We start from the raw sequence: 18,822 nt of genomic DNA, 5'->3' as shown, positions 1-18,822 counted from the left end.
AACTGTGGACCCTATGCGCTACACTACCAACCAGCCAGGCGAGGAGTGCCCATTGATGTAACCAATCCCTTTCTGGTTGGATCTGAGGTCCGCCTCATGGGACGGAGTCCACACCTAGTACTGCAAACCTGATCAAAAGTTGGCAGCTGGGGAAGTCGGGGTGCATGGTGGGGAAGCTGGCTGTTGCTTCACTGAACGGACCAATGAGCCCATCAGATTTCCTCTGGAATTACTATGTTTATGTGCATAGATTACTGCTGACATCAGAGAAGCTCCCTTTACAATAGGTGATGCTAACTTCAGGGACTGGTAGTCCAAGTGGTGACAGGGAACTACTGAATACTCAGCCCCAAGTGAGCTATCAACATATCCCTACCAAGGCCCAGAGGGCATCTTGGAAGAGGAGGCAGAAAGAATGGAGGGAGGAACAGAGTGAGGAGGAATGCTGTCTTTCTTCAAAGCACAGCAACACCCTTGCCTTCTTTTTTTTTTTCTAAACAACCCAAATATCTTTATTTCTTTTAATGACTTACTTCACCCTTGCATTCTTGACCTCACAGCAGTTTTACTCACTGGCAGGAGACTAGACAAGATTAGGCCTGTCAGCATGTTGCCATGGGGAGGAGGAGGGAAGGGCTTACAGAATCCATAGGCAGGAGGGAGGAAACATGAAAATAGAAAGGGGACTAGCTCAGAAAAGAAAAGGGATCAGTGGGGGTCAGGAGGGGACGAGAGGGAAATAGGGAGCGAATATGAGAAAAAATATATATTATATACATGTGTAAAATGCTACAGTGAAACCCGGTATTATATATAATTAATATATGTGAGTAAAAACCTTAAGAAGTAAATGAGTAAGAACAGGCCTCTTTAGCTTTTTTCTAAAGCGTCTCCAGACTCACAGAAGAAGAAATATTCACAGACAGACTAAATCCAAAGCTCACAAAGGTATGTCATGTCGTTTTTGATGTCTGTGGCCAATTCTGTCCATGTGTCTATTAAAGCACTTAATTTTTATTAAGTATATTTGTATCTGTGTGGCTCTTACTGCCATCTTTGGCTCTTAACAAGGCCCCCACACGGTAAGAACTCAACAAATTTCTTTTGAATTGATGGATAAATAATGCTATACCTCAATTTTTTACTTATTTATTTAAGATGCTAGAAAACTCTTTGATGTAAATTTAACTTTTAGAGAACTGTCCCTACAGATAACAAAGGACCCTGATTTCCTGTAGCAGAGGACAGGCAAGTAGATGCTGCTTCTTATCTCCAGAGACAGGGAAGGGATCCATCTGTTGGTAATTACAAGAAAACACTCAGCATTTGCATTCCGCTAGATCCCACTTGTACTGATTTTTGGTGGTAAAGTTAGGTTTGTCCTATTGACGTTTGTTCCCGGGGTCAGGTCTCGTCTGTGTGTGCCCTGTTCTGCTTTCTCAGCTTTGTTTTCGCAGCCCTGGGGACTAAACTCTGCCATGCTAGGAAACCATTCTCCCACCAGGCTGTGTCTCAGCCTTGTTGAACTCCGGAGAGGAGAAAGGCCATCCATGCCTGTCCACAGCTACACTACAACCCTACTCCGACCCCAAACCCAAGTGGTTTTAACCGACTTCATTTCCTAACGTCCTCAGAATCCCATTTTTCATAATAATAATATTTAGCGTGATTTGCAGTAGGAAAACAGGAAGAGAATGAAATGAGAGAACAGAAATGCGGATGCCCTGATCAGCTCAGATCCCGCAAGCCTAAGAAATGGCCTGCCGCCGTCGTTTAGATGACGGGGTGACTTCAGTTTGCCTTATCTGTCTGTGCTCTCTAGGTTGAATGTGGTATGTGTTCACATTCTGATGCACCCTCTTCAGTGAATCCAAGTGTGTATAGAGGGAGTTCTGTTTTCCAACTGCTGTCCTGATGCTTAAAATGTTTGGAGGAGCTGGACCTTTGAAACAAAGGAAAAGAGAGAGAACGACTACAGATCAGTACAGAGAAACAGAGACACAGCTAATCCCCCTAAACCGTTATGTTAGAGGATAAATTACAGGTGACTCCCACCATAAACACAGCTGCATTATCTCCCTGCCTGACATTAAAGACAAACACTCTTCCCTCGGGGTCTCACGAAAAGCAACAGGAGTCTGCCTTTGTGGGGAGCAAATTAAAACAGTCCTGCTGGTATCCCCAAAACGCTGTGTGTTTGAAGATGTGGGCAAACAGACTCCACCTTCCCACCCCCTCCCCGCCTTTGAGATGAGTGGAATATTTCCTTTAAGCAGCAACTTCTAGATGAAAGGCAAATCTTTCCAGCTGCAAGGGGAGCCTGTGTGTGGACCCCAAACACAGGCTCGGAATGTCAACAACACAACACTGAAGCACAACGGGAGGTGCCTTGTTGTCCATGCTGTGGAGACGTAATTATCAGTGGCCCACAGGCACATCACCGGGCTCCTACCCTAAGAAACCTGCTGAGATCGAGATCGTGAGAGGAGGCAATAGGCAAAGTCAGTCATTGAAGAACTCAGACACTTCCCACACCAATGAGGTTGTTCAAAGCAACTAAGGGGAATTCTCATAAAATGAAAGAGAAAATATTTTGTACTTTTGTTTGTGGATTGTGTATGTCTGTGTGTATATGTTCCTCTGTGTGTGTATGTGTGCATGAATACACACACACATAAATGTGGAGACCAGAGGCTGACATGGAGCATCTTCCTCAATTTGCCTCCACCTTAGTTTTTGAGGCAGGGGCTTCACTGTACCTGGAGCTCACTGATTCAGCTAGACTGGCTGGCCAGGAAGCCCTAAGAATCCTCTATGTCCTAGAATCGCAGGTGTGCATTGCTGCACCCAACTTTTCACACGGGAGCTAAGAATCAAACTCGGGTCCTCATGATTTACCAGCTGGGCCATGTCCCCAGCCCCTGTACTTATTCTTTAATAGCAAAACTAAGTCGTGGGATTTATGAGACTGATCAATGGGTAAAGGTGATCTTGCTACATACACTAGGCAACCTGACTTCAATCCCTGGAACCCGCATAAAGATAGGAGAGAATAAATTTCATGAAGTTGTCTTCCGGCTTCCACAAGTGCCATTGCCTGTGTGCACTCCCCATAATAATAAAATAAAAAATAATGTTTCTAGTGATTCGTGTACATCCCATTTAAAAAATATAAAGTGATTCTTTTTCCCCTAATTATTATTATGTGTATACATACATATAAATAAATACCTCTTGCTGAATCCATTTAGTGTTGCTTGTATGTATACGTTTTTAGGATTGACCACCAGGTACTGAATAATCAATTAAGGAGAAGACCGATTTTCCCCTTCTCTGCAGTCACTAACTGCCTACGGCTCTTCATCTAGGGGTAAGATGTCTCCCATGCACGTCATCTCAACTGGTGGTTTCATGGTTCAGGTCTTGCTTAGGCAACCTTATTGTTGAGATTTCATAGGTACAGCTTCTCTGTCAGACAGAAAAGACACATCTTGCCGCAGATGTCCTGTCCCTCTGATTTACTGTCTTTCTGCTCCCTCTCCCACTGTGTTCCCTGAGCCTGAAGTGTAAAGATTATTGTATTATATCATCTGGAGCTGGGCGCCCCATGGTAAGTTGTTCTCCGCATTGTGACCAGTTTAGTCTTTCTGTGATGGTCTCTGTCTTCTGGGGGTGGGAGAGCATTTTTGATGAGGGGGGAGAGCCACACTTACCTGTTGGTATAAGTATTTAGACTGCAGTTAGAAATTATACTGATTTAGGGAAGTGACAGTGGTAGACCCTTCTCTGGGTCCCATGGCCTCATCTGCCACAGCAGTTGGCTAGGTGTGCAGTACCAGGTGTAAACTCCCTTCTCTTAAGCAAGTCTGAAGTCCACTTAAACAACTGGTGGTAACCCCAAGATTGTAGCTAGAGTTTTTCTCTCTGGGTCCCGCCAAGCCTGGCAGTCCCGTAGCCCACTTATAAAATAAACATACAGACACTTTTATTATTTAAACTGTTTGGCCATTAGCTCAGGCCTACAATTGACTAGCTCTTACTCTTCTACTCAGCCCGTTTCTGTTCATCTATATGTCGCCATGTGTTCCGTGGCTTTACCTGCTGCCTTTACATGCTGCTCCCTGGACGGCAGGCTGGTGTCTCCTCCAGACTTTCACCTCCCAGCCTCTCCTGTTTGTCCTGCCTATTCCATACTTCCTGCCTGGCTACTGGCCAATCAGCATTTTATTTATTCATAAAATACAGGACATCCCACAGCACAAGATAGAGGCGCCACGATTGTACTTTGGGGATATCTTGCCACATGTACCATTCTTTTGCTTCATATGTGGCACAGCTGGGTAGAACTATTGATTGTTTCTTCCCCTGACAGCTTGCAGAATCCTTCCAACACCATGAGAGCTAGTCTGCAGTGGGGAGAACTCTGGGTCAGTTCTAGCTCACTTCCTCCAAGACTTGTGTCCAGAGTGTGTGGTGTCTTCAGCACTAGGGACTTACCTTCAAAATCTTGGCAGCAGCCAAGGGCAGCTGTAATAAACCTATATTGTTTTAGGATTCTCTTGGAGGTCCCTGACCAACAACTCAAAAAGAAGTTTCTCATGCCTAGTACTGCAGTTTTTGTTAGACAGTCTATGACTCTTGGGGAGAGCACTGTCAGCCCCACATAACAGAACTTCATTTAAACTAAATTTAAACTATACACACACACACACACACACACACACACACACACACACACACACACACAATGTGTGCACATAGACTTATGTGATGTATGTACACATGTACACATAAAACAATATGGCTCTCTATGGCATTTTCAGACATCCTTATTTACCTCTCCTCTGTCCATCTCCCTCTGTATTTCTCTTCCTTTCCCCTCCATAGTTAAAGCCCCTCCTGTTCCTACTTCACAGTACCTGTGTCTTGCTATTTCCCTCTCCAGAGTTCCTTCTCCCCCTTCCTCCGTCTTTAGTCTCTTTTTACTGTCACGGTTTCTATGGTGACGCAGGTTATATTCTCACATCTGAAGATTTGGAGCTAGGAACCACAGACAAGAGAGAACATGCAGTGTTTGTCTTTGTGGGTCTGGATCGTCTCACTTGGTATAATCTTCTCTAGTCTCATCCATTTATGTTCAGATTTCATGGTTTTTGTGAGATCGAAACTGGAAAAATATACCTTGCAGGTTAAGAATTCTGTGTGCAGTTAAGAATAAGTTCCTGCTTTTCCAATGTTTGTTTGACGCATCTGCCCCAGTTGTGCTTGATCACAGGTGGGTGGGAGGTATGTGAGCAGGAAATATGTCAGGATGTACACTTGCCCCTGATTGGACCTGATGGGAAATAGACTGGACTTATGGGGTTGCCTTTTTAAGCCTCTGCAAGATGTGACTTGTGGCCATTTTCTAGAAACCCAGAGATGGACCTGGCCAAAGCCCATCCACCTGGCCAGTATTTAATTAAAGCTTGCTTCAAATTTGGCTTTAAATGGTGGTAGTGGTCTTGCTCTCAACTAGTGGGATTAACACTTTTCTTAACATGCCACGCAATGCACATATTTTATTTATAATAAGTATAATCCCTACTAGAAATTCTAACTTAAGCAGTTATCCTGTATTTGTTTTACAAATTATTGTTATGATGTGTTCATCTGGGAATGAGTAGAAGAAACGTTATACGGAGTGTTTGTATCAACACAATTTGATTTTAGAAACTAAATTGTGCTCCTTGAGCTAGATGTTGAAGAACTGGTCCCACGTGACTATATGTGCAGACTGTGCTTAAAGAGTTAGCTAAGGCAAGGGAGACCAGAGAAGAGGGTCTGACAGGACTGATGGTGAGGAGACGGGGCACTAGGTATCTTTGTCCTTATGTCTCACACTCTTGTCCTCTGTTCTCTAGTTCCATTGCCAACTACCAAGAAAAGATCTTATGAGGACCTGGGAAATCCACTCCCAGAATGCTGGGAGAAAAGGCTAACCTGGACATGATAGCAGCTTGACCTTGGGCTTCCAGTGTGCAGAACTGTGATCAAGTCAACTTCAGTTGTCAAAGCTACCCTGTTCTTCTTCACAGATGAATAGAACTCCATTGTGCATATGAACCATATTTAGGGTTTTTTTTTCAACTTCCTGGCTATTATAAATAGGGCAGCAATGCCCGTGCATATCTTTGTTTAAATTGTAATAACTTAAGAAAGGTCAGATTGTCCTGACCCTACACCTCCTCCCTTTGGGAGCCACATTTGCCTATAAACAAATGGCTTCTCAGTCTCCTTGATATTTTACAAGACCAAAAGGGTCCCCCTTCCCTTCCAAGAAAGGCTCCTGATTCGTAAAAATATTTTGGTTCCTCTAGAGGAATGGCCTGGTGTGATGTTTTATAAAATCAGAGGCAACATTGTAAAGACTCCCTATCCTACCCAAGGTGCAATGTGATTGCAGCCTTTTGACTTTAAAACACCTACCTTCCTTTGTCTCAGGACTTGAGTCCTCTCCTAGACATGAGCCCACTCAGTCAACTGACTAGTAGACTTGCTATGCTCTTACTTGGCTTTAAAAGCATGCTAGCCGGGCGGTGGTGGCGCACGCCTTTAATCCCAGCACTCGGGAGGCAGAGCCAGGCGGATCTCTGTGAGTTCGAGGCCAGCCTGGTCTCCAAAGCGAGTCCCAGGAAAGGCGCAAAGCTACACAGAGAAACCCTGTCTCAAAAAACCAAAAAAAAAAAAAAAAAAAAAAAAAGCATGCTAATCTGTAACTTTCTCATGTGGGTTATTTCAAAATGAATTTTCTAACAGAAAACTAATGCATAGACATTGAGAATTCAACATAAAAAGGTCAACTTGATATGAAAACTAACTTAAAATTCTTGTGGCAGTAAAGTTTGCTTCAGTGAGACACAATTATATCTAGGTACTGTATGGATTAAATGAATCCCTGATTAACTCTGACTCACCAATTACACATTGGTGTCCCATAAAAGAAAGAAATGAAATAAAAGCACTTCCCCTTGAAATCATCTAACCAAAAGGGAGTTCAGATTTGAACTCTTTACTTCATGCTCCCTGTCTCTTCCATTCTCTCTGTATCTGTGTAGAGTCTGAATATGTATCTACTTGATGGATGTCTTGTGAATCTCTTCCTGTGTTTGTGTCTGTCCCTAACAAAGGGCTTCACTCTGTATTTACTGAATGACCCAGAAAATATCCCATGGAGAAGGGATGGTGTAGCTTAAGTTTTCCTGTGTCCCACCCGGTCCATAGCTGCTCAGACCCAAGTAAACACACAGAGGCTTATACTAATTAAAACTGTTCGGCCATTAGCTCAGGCTTACTACTGACTAGCTCTTACACTTAAACTCAGCCCATTTCTGTTAATCTATATGTCACCACATGTTCCGTGGCTTTACCTGTGTGCCATTACATGCTGTTCCCTGGATGGTAGGCTGTCGTTTCCTAACTCAGCCTTCCTCTCCCAGAATTCTCCTCCTCTGCTTATCCTGCCTATACTTCCTGCCTGGCTACTGGCCAATCAGCATTTTATTTATCAACCAATCAGAGCAACACATTCACAGCATACAGAGTAACATCACCCATCAACCACAGTTCCTCCTTTTTGTTTCATTAAAGAAGAAACATGCATGGATGTACTCAAGGGCTGGTCAATGCATGGTGCACTGTAGGAACAGCCTGAATCAGTATCACCTCATTCCAGGTCCCTTTGAAATGCTGGCAAAGGCACAATAGGGCTGAAAGGAGGAAGCAGACGAACAGAATGGCCAATCCTGTAAAAGGTCACATTTTAAGATTTAATCCGGGCCCTCTGCATGGCGAGACAATTGTATAGCTTGGGGGGCCCCCTGGTGGTAGGATCAGAATCCATCCCTGGTGCATGAGGGGGCTTTTTGGAGCCCACTACCTATGATGGGACACCTCGTGCAGCCTTGAGGCAGGGGGAAGGGCTTGGACTTGCCTCTACTGGATGTGCCTCCTCATGGGAGGTCTTGTGGGGGGGGGAGTGGGGAATGGGTTGAGGGGGGAATGCTAAGGGGGTGGGAGGAGGGAAGAGGGGAATCTTTGGTGTGTAAAATGAAAAAAATTTTCTTAATAAAAAAAATCAGAAAAAAAAGATTTAATCCTGAAAAACAACCAGAAGTGTTGGGCCCATTAGTTATTAAATACCACGGCAAGGTGTGCATTTTGAAGATAGGAAATCACAGCTGTTGTAGTTTGGATAGTCAAGGCCATTGATGCAGTCAGTGGCTGTGATAACCATGGCAGTTATAGTAGTATATAATATATATAGTAGTATATAAGCATCCCAATGAATCTTTTTAGGTATATGTTCCAGGGCATAATTAAGTTGTTCTAAAGCAGATCCACCATGCTGCAGATGAGTCTGGTTATCAGGAATCCAGGCAAGGGCTAGTTGTCTGAGAATTAAGGTCAGAAGATAAAAATCATAGTGTAATAAGAAGTTCGGGAAATGGGGTAAGAGTCAGAAGTGACATGCTGTTTAGATGTGGTTAAAATTTAGGAAAGCATCCTCTTTTTTTTACTGTGTGGTCATCTTCTGGTGCCAGTTGACAGTATGGCTTTACAAATCCTATTGGGATATAGAGAAAGCCTATAGGAGAAGGCACAGATGCAGAGCCTAGGCTCCAAGTTATGAAGAGAGCAGGACCCAGGCATCAGGTCCTTGACAGAATCTATACAAAACTGTGAGTTTGGATAAAATGCCTTGCTTCTTGGGATGTTTTTCTATAGGTGTCAGGGTAAAACTGAGGGAAATAATTTTTAAGATTTAAAGTATAAATTGTTCCTGAATAGTTAATCCCATATTCCCCCTTTTTTGTTTATATATTTGATTTTTTTCTTGTAATAAATGATTTCATTCGATTATGGCTTGTTCTTGGGAGGTAATAGGGAATGTCATGAGATATACAATTTTTTAAAAGTTGACATAAAGAGATAAAGTTTTAGCTACATCAGCAGGACCATTGTCTGTTTTAGTCTGTATTAAAATCCTCATTGTCAAGAAAGTAGCCATCAGGTGGCTGCAAACAGCTCCAGCAGACTCATGTGCTTGAGCCATAGGAAAAGTAAAGCCTGAAAAGTTATCAGCAAAAGCATGAACAAACTTAAAACCACCCAAAGGAAATTTAAATTTATTGAGCCTGTGACTATGACAATTTTCATTATTTTTGCAAAGCTTTAGTAACTAGTGCTAAGAAAAGTTACCAAGAGTAGACTAGGAACTTGTGAGAAAACCACTGATTACATAGAAGCTTAATATCAATGTGCTCAACTTTGAAGTTTTAATATCATATGTACCATTGTGAGGTCTAGTCTGTCTTTCTTTTTTTAATTCTCTCATACATTACATCCTGACCACAGTTTCTCCTCCCTCCACTCCTCCTAGTCCCTCCCCCTACCTCTCCTTTCCCCCAAGGCCACTCCTCCTCCATTTCCCTTCAGAAAAGAGAAGGCCTCACAGGGATATCAACCGAACACAGCACTTAGTTACACTAAGGCTCAGCATAAACCCTCATATGAAAGTTGAACAAGACAACTCAGTAGGAGGAAAAGGGTCCCAAGAGCAGGCAAGAGAGTCAGAGATACCCACTATTCCCACTGTTGGGAACACCAAACTACACAACCACAACGTCTATGCAGAGGACCTAGTTCAGACCTATACAGGGTCTGTGTTTGGCATTTCAATCCCTGTGAGCCCCTATGAGCCCTGCTTAGTTGATTCTGTGGATCATATTCTTGTGTTGTCCTCCACCTCTCTGGCTTATACAATCCTTCCTTCCCCTCTTCTTCAGGGTTCCCCTGGCTCCGCCTAATGTTTGACTGTGGGTCTCTGCATCTGTTCCCATCAGTTGCTGGATGATACCTCTCTGACTTAATACCATGACAACTAGGTGTTTGATTATTGAGAGAAGTCACTGAAAATAGCAAGTTTTTTTTAATCATTAGAGCATAAACTAACAGTAAGAAGCAATTTTTAAGCCATTAACAGCTAAATATTGTTTGTGAGTTTACCTACTAATTAGGAAGATGTTAGCTTTAGAAAAAGGCAAGGCCTGGTTTTTACAGTTGAAACTTTTAGAGGCCTAGTCAGAATTTGTATTTTCATAAGTGAACGAGAAAAATAAAGTGGTTACAACTCCTTTATTATTTTTTTATAGTTTGTTATGGATGACTAACAAAGCCCATAAAGGTCTTCACAGGTTTTATCTTTTAGTAGAGGAAAAAACAAACAAAAACCAAACACCTGGAGTGTGTAAGATCAGGGACATTTACTTATTTACTTACTAGCTTTAAGCCCTTGTGGCAGGATCTGAGAGCCTGTTAGGAGACTTCTATTTAGTTTTTATTAACTGACTGGGGGCTGACAGAAAATTGAGCTTCAGTTTTCTTAAGAGACTCACATAATTTATCTTCTTTTTAAAAGCCTCTAATTTGAATCATCAGCAAACAATGTGTCCATCTTTTGCATCTAAAGGTGAAAGCAGCCTTTTCAGCTATGGCTGGCCCAGTCAGACAGCCTGGGGAGGAGCTGGTGGAGGCCCAATTGCTGCTAGCGGCAGGTCACAGGACTGCTGAATTGTCTGATGAAGACAGGGCTGTAGTTGGTTATTTTTGCTCTTTTGGGGAGCCAGCCACCACCCAGTTCCCAAATAAATCACACCTGGAGGCTTATTCTTAATTACAAATGCCTGGCCTTAGCTTGGCTTGTTTTTATCTTAAATTATCCCATCACCCTTATGCCTTGGGGCTTTTCCCATTCTCTTACTTTGGTAAATCTTACTCTTACTCTATGGCTTGCCGTGTAGCTGGGTGGCTAGACCCTGATGTCCTCTTCCTTCCCTGGCTACTTCTTTTTCTCCCAGATTTCTCCTTCTGTTTATTCTCTCTGCCTGCCAGCCCCACCTATCCTTTCTCCTGCCTTGCTGTTGGCAGTTCAGTTCTTTATTAGACCATCAGGTGTTTTAGACAGGCACAGTAACACAGCTTCACAGAGTTAAACAAATGCAACATAAACAAAAGTAACACACCTTAAAATAATATTCTACATCACAGGACCTGGGACCAGGAGGCCCTACAGGAATTGTACATGAATGGTGTGCCCAGAAGTGAACATTTTCAAGCTTGTTTTAATAATGTCTTGGTTCCACCCTCTTTAACTAACATTATGTTTTGTTTGTTTTGTTTTTCGAAAGAGGGTTTCTCTGTGTAGCTTTGGTGCCTGTCCTAGATCTCGCTCTATAGACCAGGCTGGTCTCGAACTCACAGAGATCCACCTGGCTCTGCCTCCCGAGTGCTGGGATTAAAGGTGTGCACCACCACTGCCCAGCTAAGTAACATTCTTAACTGCCGTGTGTGCACATGACACAGGAGACAGTGAACGCAGATAGAGAAGGCACTGCATGGACTACTTTAGGGAAAATCACGCTCTTTCCTTGTGCTGGAAATTCAAGGAGAATCACTGGACTTGATAGGGAGAAAGAAGGCAATGGAAGTGAGCATTCAAGGGGAGCTTTCAAGGCACAGAACCCCAGCTCCTGGGATGGATTTGCAGGTTCGACATATCTGAGGTGCCCAAGTTGCCCTTTTCCTGGGGACCTTTCTGCCACCATAGGTAGGTAAGGTGGGAGCTTTTGGGCGATTTCCAGGCTCCTGTCACTTTGGGCTACTGAGATGCCCAGAATCCACATCCCCAACAAGGGGTCTTCCCTATGAGCTCCTGTAAGTTCAGGCCTTCCTTCTCTCACATAGTGTATTCCAGAAGCTTCACTAAGGCATTAAAGGCTCCTCATGTGATTTCACATGTTCCTCACATGGTCTCACATGGTCTTACATGTTCCTCACATGTTCTTCACATGGTCCCACGTGTTCCTCATGAGTTCTTCACCTGGGGCACCAACATGCTCAGATTCTATGCATTAGTGATGAACTCTGAGTTACTAATACTGCACTGGGGTCACATGAAGGAAAGAAACTAATGCACTTCCCTCCGAGTCATTTAATCAAGAGCAGATTCAGATTTGAATTCTCGACTTCATGCTCCCCATGTCTTCCATCTTCTGTCTGTCTGTCTGTCTGTTGTAGGAGTGTGAATCTGTCTATTGCACTGTTCCCTTTAAAAGCAGGTTAAACCAACAAGAGAGCAGTCACGTCCTAAGTGACCTCAAGGTGTACAATTAACTCAGCTGTGAGGTCCAGCAAAAGTTCCAGGCTCTTAGAACGTAAGCGTTGCTTTTATAATATTGCATTCTCACAAGCGATGGTTAGAAAACCAACACAATAATTAAGGGAGTCTCACAAGAGACCCAAGAGCATGTTTTAACTAACAAGCTCCTTGAGCTAGACCGCACTCAGGGAAAGTGGGGGTAAAGGCAGACAGCACGCACGGTGTCTGTTGGTAGGAAATGATTTCTTTAATGCATGCTAGTTCATCTTTATCAGCAGCTTGTGATCCACATAGAATGCTGGATGTGATCTAAGAAGGAAAATAATGAGCAAAGTGATCCATATCTATTCAAGTTCATGTCCCATGACCACTGCTTTGAGCACCGCCAGCCAATCACTGGATGCATGAGAGAGCCTTCATAACCTGTGAAAGTATGTCATAAAGTATTGATGTATTACAAAATCAGAGCAACAGAAGCAAGCCTGACGAGAAAAACCCTGAATTCTAGCTAAACCCCGTCAAGTTGTCCACATAAACAGACACTTCTCCGTGGGGAACTGGACCTCTATTATTGTCTGTTTGTCAACACGGAAGGGTGTTCTAAACATGGTAATCTTTCCATTTTTTTAATTCGACATAAAATGATTAATGAATCAGAATCCTTCACCAAATTCACAAAACTCAGATCCAGGTACCTGTAACTCAAACCAGTCCAGTGGCCCTTCTGAAGGAGTCCTCCTAAACCTTGCCCAGCTGGTTTCTCTATCTCTGTCTCCATTGAAACACTCCTAAGATGGGAGCCTTTATGACCCATGCTACAGTCTACTGTGCCAACATTCTCCCGCAGAGGAGGCTCTCTCTTTGGAGACAGCATGCAGATTAGCTGGGCCCTTTCCTAGGGTCAGGTTTCCCTTTCATCTGATTTCAAGCACAGGCAAGACCATTAGCTGACTTGGAAATCACTGGCACTGTTACAGTTTTCTAAGCAGACGTCAAGGAAGCAAGAGAGCAGTAAAGATCTGGAAGATCCTAGAGCACTGGTTCTCAACCTTCCTAATGCTGTGAATCTTGACTCTTTAATACAGCTCCTCATGCTGTGGTGACCCCCGACTGTAAAACTATTTCCTTGCTGCTTCATAACTGTAATTTTGCTACTGTTATGAATTATAATGTAAATATCTGTGTTTTCCAATGGTCTTAGGCAACCCCTGTGAAAGGGTCATCTGATCACCTAAGGGGGTCATGACCCCCATGCTGAGAACCACTGTCCTAGACTCTTCAACAGGGCTGACTGGTGAAGGACTTGTGCATGAAATCAGGATACAAAGCCCTAAAGAGGTGGCTGTCTTTTTCAAATGTTCACATTTCAGTCCTTCCACCCACAGTATAAAACATACAAAGAAACAGAGAAGCATGACCCAGTCAAAAGAACAAAAGCAATTAAGCCTAAAATAAATGCAGATCTCTGAGTTACCTGCTACAGAATTGAAAATAACTGTTATAAAGCTGCTCAATGAACTAAGAGAGAACAGAGACAGAAAAACAAATGAATCAGGAAAACACTGTTTATAAATGAGAATATCATCAATGAGATGTAAATTTATAAAAAGAATTAAGCAGAAATTCTGAAGTTATATATATATATATATATATATATATATATATATATATCATTAAGTTAGTGTAAAAGAAATGGATAGATTCCTAGAAATGTATAACCATCAACACTGAAGCATGAAGACCTAGAAATTCTGAATAAGTCAATCTTTAGTAAATCATTAAATAAATAATCAAAAACCTCTATACAAAGAAAAGCCTATGATGGGGCCAGTGAGACAACTCTGAATAAATTTCCTACTGTGCAAGTCTGACGATCTGAGGTAGACCCCCAGATCTCAAGGTACCAGCTCCCAAAAGTTGTCCACAGACCTCTACACATGCACTATAGCATGTGCACACTTAACCCATAACACTCATACACACACACACACACACACACACACACACACACACACAACCACAGTAATAAGAAGTGGTGTGGAAAGAGGAGGCTGAGTGGCAGACGCCAACATGCAGATCTTTGTGAAGACCCTGATGGGCAAGACCATCACTCTTGAGGTCAAGCCCAGTGACACCATCGAGAATGTCAAGGCCAAGATCCAAGACAAGGAAGGCATCCCACCAGACCAGCAGAAGCTGATATTTGCCGGCAAGCAGCTGGAGGATGGCCACACCCTGTTGGACTGCAACATCCAGAAAGAGTCCACCTTGCACCTGGTGCTGCGCCTGCGTGGGAGCATCATCGAGCCATCCCTTTGTCAGCTTGCCCAGAAATACAACTGTGACAAGATGATCCACCACGAGTGCTATGCTTACCTGCACCCCCCTGCCATCAACTGCTGAAAGAAAAAGTGCGGCCATACCAACAACCTGCGCCCCAAGAAGAAGGTCAAATAAAGCTGGGACTGTACCTGGCCTATGACCCCGGGACCAAGTAAAATCCCCTACCATCGACTGGAGAAGTTAAAAAAAAAAAGTGGTGTGGGGGAGAAGGGAGACCAGATAGTTTCTACCAAACATTTATTGTTTTCAAATGAAGATCTTTAAAAAAAAACAATTAAAGAGGATTAAATGTTCAAAAACTTTCAAGCTTATTTTGTGTGATCAGAATTATTCTGTCACAAAAACATCACAAGAAAAGCAAACTATAGATCAATATCCCCAATGAACAGTGACAAAAACCTCAACAAAAAATCAGCAGAGTGAAGTAGGCATGGTGGATATGCCCTTAATCCCAGCACCTGGAAGGCAGAGACAGGCCAATCTCTATAAATTCAAGACCATCCTGATCTACACAGTGAATTCTAGAACAGCCAAGGCAATGTAGGCAATGTAGAAAAAGCCTGTCTCAACAACAACAGAAAATTAACATGGTGAATTCAAGTCTACGCAAAGGATTACAGTCAGGTGACACCCACCTGTACTTGATAGGTAGAACCAGATAAGTAGTTCAAGGTTAGCTTTAGCTAAATATCAGGACCTTATCAAGGTCCAAGTCTTTAATCCAGCACTTGGGATGTTGAAGCAGGAGAATCATAGGTTTGAATGGTCAGCCTGAGTAACTGAGCAAGATCCTATCTCATACACTAAGAATGTCTAGAAATATTAGCTCAATGGTAGAGCATGCATAAGGCCCTGGGTTCTGTCTCTATACTGCAAAGAGATTCTCTACCTCCACAGAATGAGACTGAGTCACAGTATGGTGCTGTGGTCTAAATAAAAAATGTCCCTACAACCTCAGATACTTACCACTTGGTGCCCAGGTGTTAGTGCTTCGTGTTTGTGGCAGAATGTGTAAGCCCTCAGCTCCCTGCTCCATCTGCCTGCTTCTATCCCTACCCACAACTACAGACTCACCTTCTGGAAGCATAAGCCAAAATAAACTCTTTCTTCATTAAGTCTTTTGGTCTTGGTATTTTATCATAGCAATAGAAAGGCAGCTGATGACAAGAAGGTTCAACATAAAAAAATGAATCAATCAAACACAATGAAGGGCAAAATGACAGGATCATCTCAATGCAGAAGAGCATTTGATAATAGTTGATGCCTCTTCATGATAAAAAAAAATCACTCAAAATACTAAGATTTTTTTAAGTACCTCAATTTTTTTGAAGCCATTTTGTAAATGTCCCAGTGATTATCATGCTCAAGGATAGAAGAATGAAACATATTACTTTAAGATTAGGAAAAAAAGTTGGCACCTATTCTTACCACTTTTATCCAATATAGAAAGTCCAACCCAGAATAAAAGGCAATAAAAGGAATTATAAGCAACCTAAATTGGAAATGAAGAAGTGAGATGATCCCTATTCACTAACGACATATTATATGAGAGAAAAATATTTAAAAACCAGGCTGGGGAGATGGCTTAGTGGGTAAAAGCACTTGCTGTAGAGCATGAAGACTGGAGTTTGAACCTCCAGCATCATGCCAATGCTTTGTGGGCATAGTGGCTCACCTGTAATCTCAGAACACAGGAAACAGAAACAGGAGACCCCTGAAACAAGCCAGCTGACTAGACACATTGGCAAACTCTAAGTCCAATGCATAAAGAGGCCTCCACACACGTGTGCACATACATGTAAATGTGCCCACACAAATGTGAGCACATCTCACACATGCATGACTATCACATGCACATACACACAATAAAATAAAACAACTCTTAAAGATCTCATCCACTCAAACAACAAAACCCTGTAAGAACTAAAATAGGCTCCGAAATGAATCCACATGTGTATACTCACATGATCTGTGACAAGAGCCAGGACTACTCAGTAGGGAAAGGACAGGCTATTTTAGCAGATGGTATTTGGGAAACCTGATATCCACATACAAAAGGGGAAAAGCAAACCCTTATCTTACATTGAATACAAAAGTAAAGGATTAAAGACAGAAATGTAAGACCTAAAACTGGAATTCCTAGAAGGAAACTTAGAAGAAAAGCTTCATAATATTGGATTTGGCAAAATTACTTAGCCGTCAACCCAATAAATTCCTGAAAACGGAATTCGGAAAGCAATCACATTCATAATAGACACCCAGCCAAAAATCAAAACAAACAATTATACAACCCAAACTTGAAATAAGGTTAATCAAAGAATTGAGGGAGATCGACAATTAAAATTGGAAGAGCAGCTGATCCTAATGATTACATGGTTTAACACTGCTGAAATAGCCACACTATCCTCAGGCAGGGGCCCAGGGGGTTCTCAGGGCAGAGGAAAGAGCTCAGCAGCAGACACAGAGCCAGATTTACTGCAGCATGAGAAAGCAAAACACATTGAAAGACTCAGGGTAAGTTAACCCCACGGAGTCTGTAGCCCCATGAAATCTTGAGCTTGACTATGTAGTCCAGGCTGGCTTTGAACTGATGATCCTCCTGCCTCAGCTTCTCAAGTGCTAGGATTACAGGTGTGGGAGTCAATGCCTGAAGTGACAAAGATAGCGCCATCTTGTCCAGACTCCATTTTGTGTCTGCCTAGACAGTCCTCAGACTTCCACCTCTAATAGCCACATCTGCCTTAGCAATGGTTTGGGGACCACCCGTGACCCTGATCATGGTCCAGATGTGTTAACCAAAATAATTAATGTTTGTGCAAGCTAAACATAAAACTAAAATAACTAGAGGAAGTGTAAATAAGAAGTAATTGTTGTGTTGTGTCTGGAAATACTGCTAAGCTCTGCAAAAAGACAGATGTGGCAAGGTTTCTCCGACCCCCTCTAACACTGATGCCACGGTGGTTTTTGTCTTTAAAACTGCTGGGCTCCTGAGCTTCGGGACCAAGATACATTTAGGAGGCATGAGCCTGCTCTTGGTCTGGTCATTATTAAAGGACTCCTGTATTCTTTTTTTTTTTTTTTTAAATTTATTGTAATTTATTTTGCAATACAATTCAGTTCTACATATCGGTCACGGATTCCCTTGTTCTCCCCCCTCCCGTCCCCCTCACCTTCCCCCCAACGCCCCCCCCCCCCATTCCCATCTCCTCCAGGGCAAAGCCTTCCCCACAGACTGAGGTCAACCTGGTAGACTCAGTCCAGGTAGGTCTAGTCCCCTCCTCCCAGGCCAAGCCAAACAATCCTGCATAGGCCCCAGGTTTCAAACAGCCAACTCATGCAATGAGCACAAGATCTGGTCCCACTGCCTGGATGCCTCCCAAACAGATCAAGCCAATCAACTGTCTCACCCATTCGGAGGGCCTGATCCAGTGTGGACCCCTCAGCCATTGGTTCATAGTTCATGTGTTTCCATTCATTTGGCTATTTGTCCCTGTGCTTTATCCAACCTTGGTCTCAACAATTCTCGCTCATATAAACCCTCCTCATTCTCGTTGATTGGACTCCCAGAGATCCACCCAGGGCCTAGTCATGGATCTCTGCATCCAGATCCCTCAGTAGTTGGATGAGGTTTCTAGCACAACAATTAGGGTGTTTGGCCATCCCATCACCAGAGTAGGTCAGTTCGGGCTGTCTCTCGACCATTGCCGGCAGTCTGTTGTGTGGGTATCTTTGTGGATTTCTGTGGGCCTCTCTAGCACTTTGCTTCTTCCTGTTCTCATGTGGTCTTCATTTACCATGGTCTCCTATTCCTTGTTCTCCCTCTCTGTTGTTGATCCAGCTGGGATCTCCCGCTCCCCCAAGCTCTCTTTCCCTCGACCCTCGCCTTTCATTACCCCCACTCATGTCCAGGCTGTTCATGTAGATCTCATTCCATTTCTCTGTCATTGGGCGATCCCTGTGTCTTTCTTGGGGTCCTGTTTTCCGGGTAGCCTCCCTGGTGATGTGAGGAGCAGACAATTCATCCTTGTTTCATGTCTAGTATCCTGCTATGAGTGAGTACATACCATGTTTGTCTTTCTGAGTCTGGGTTACCTCACTCAGGATGATTTTTTCTAGATCCATCCATTTGTCTGCAAACCTCATGATGCCATTGTTTTTTTTCTGCTGAGTAGTATTCCATTGTGTATATGTACCACATTTTGTTTATCCATTCTTCAGTTGAAGGGCATCTGGGTTGTTTCCATGTTCTGGCTATTACAAACAATGCTGATATGAACATA

At 43.0% G+C, this 18,822-nt stretch overlaps 1 protein-coding gene across 2 annotated transcripts; it reads left to right on the top strand.

Annotated features, from left to right (window-relative positions):
• The first annotated feature begins 14,255 nt into the window (after positions 1-14,255).
• LOC128096973 (ubiquitin-like) lies at positions 14,256-14,602 on the top strand. 2 transcript variants are annotated; one of them, XM_052717191.1, is made up of 2 exons: positions 14,256-14,372; positions 14,460-14,602. In XM_052717191.1, exons 1-2 carry the CDS (start codon positions 14,270-14,272, stop codon positions 14,600-14,602), a joined length of 246 nt encoding a protein of 81 aa, XP_052573151.1. In that variant the 5' UTR covers positions 14,256-14,269. The 2 variants fall into 2 exon arrangements, with proteins under 2 accessions (XP_052573151.1, XP_052573150.1); XM_052717190.1 differs by having other exon boundaries at positions 14,256-14,602.
• Positions 14,603-18,822: the final 4,220 nt, after the last annotated feature.

This window comes from Peromyscus californicus, unplaced genomic scaffold (genome assembly GCF_007827085.1).
Source record: "Peromyscus californicus insignis strain IS unplaced genomic scaffold, ASM782708v3 Scaffold_5__1_contigs__length_169319896, whole genome shotgun sequence".
Classification (NCBI taxonomy): domain Eukaryota; kingdom Metazoa; phylum Chordata; class Mammalia; order Rodentia; family Cricetidae; genus Peromyscus; species Peromyscus californicus.
The sequence above is the reverse complement of the archived record's forward strand: the minus strand, read 5'-3'. Positions and strand labels throughout refer to the sequence as shown.

What these genes read in the sequence shown, in the direction of transcription:
- LOC128096973 (XM_052717190.1), top strand. Translation starts at nt 14,270, where the DNA reads ATGCAGATCTTTGTGAAGACCCTGATGGGCAAGACCATCACTCTTGAG.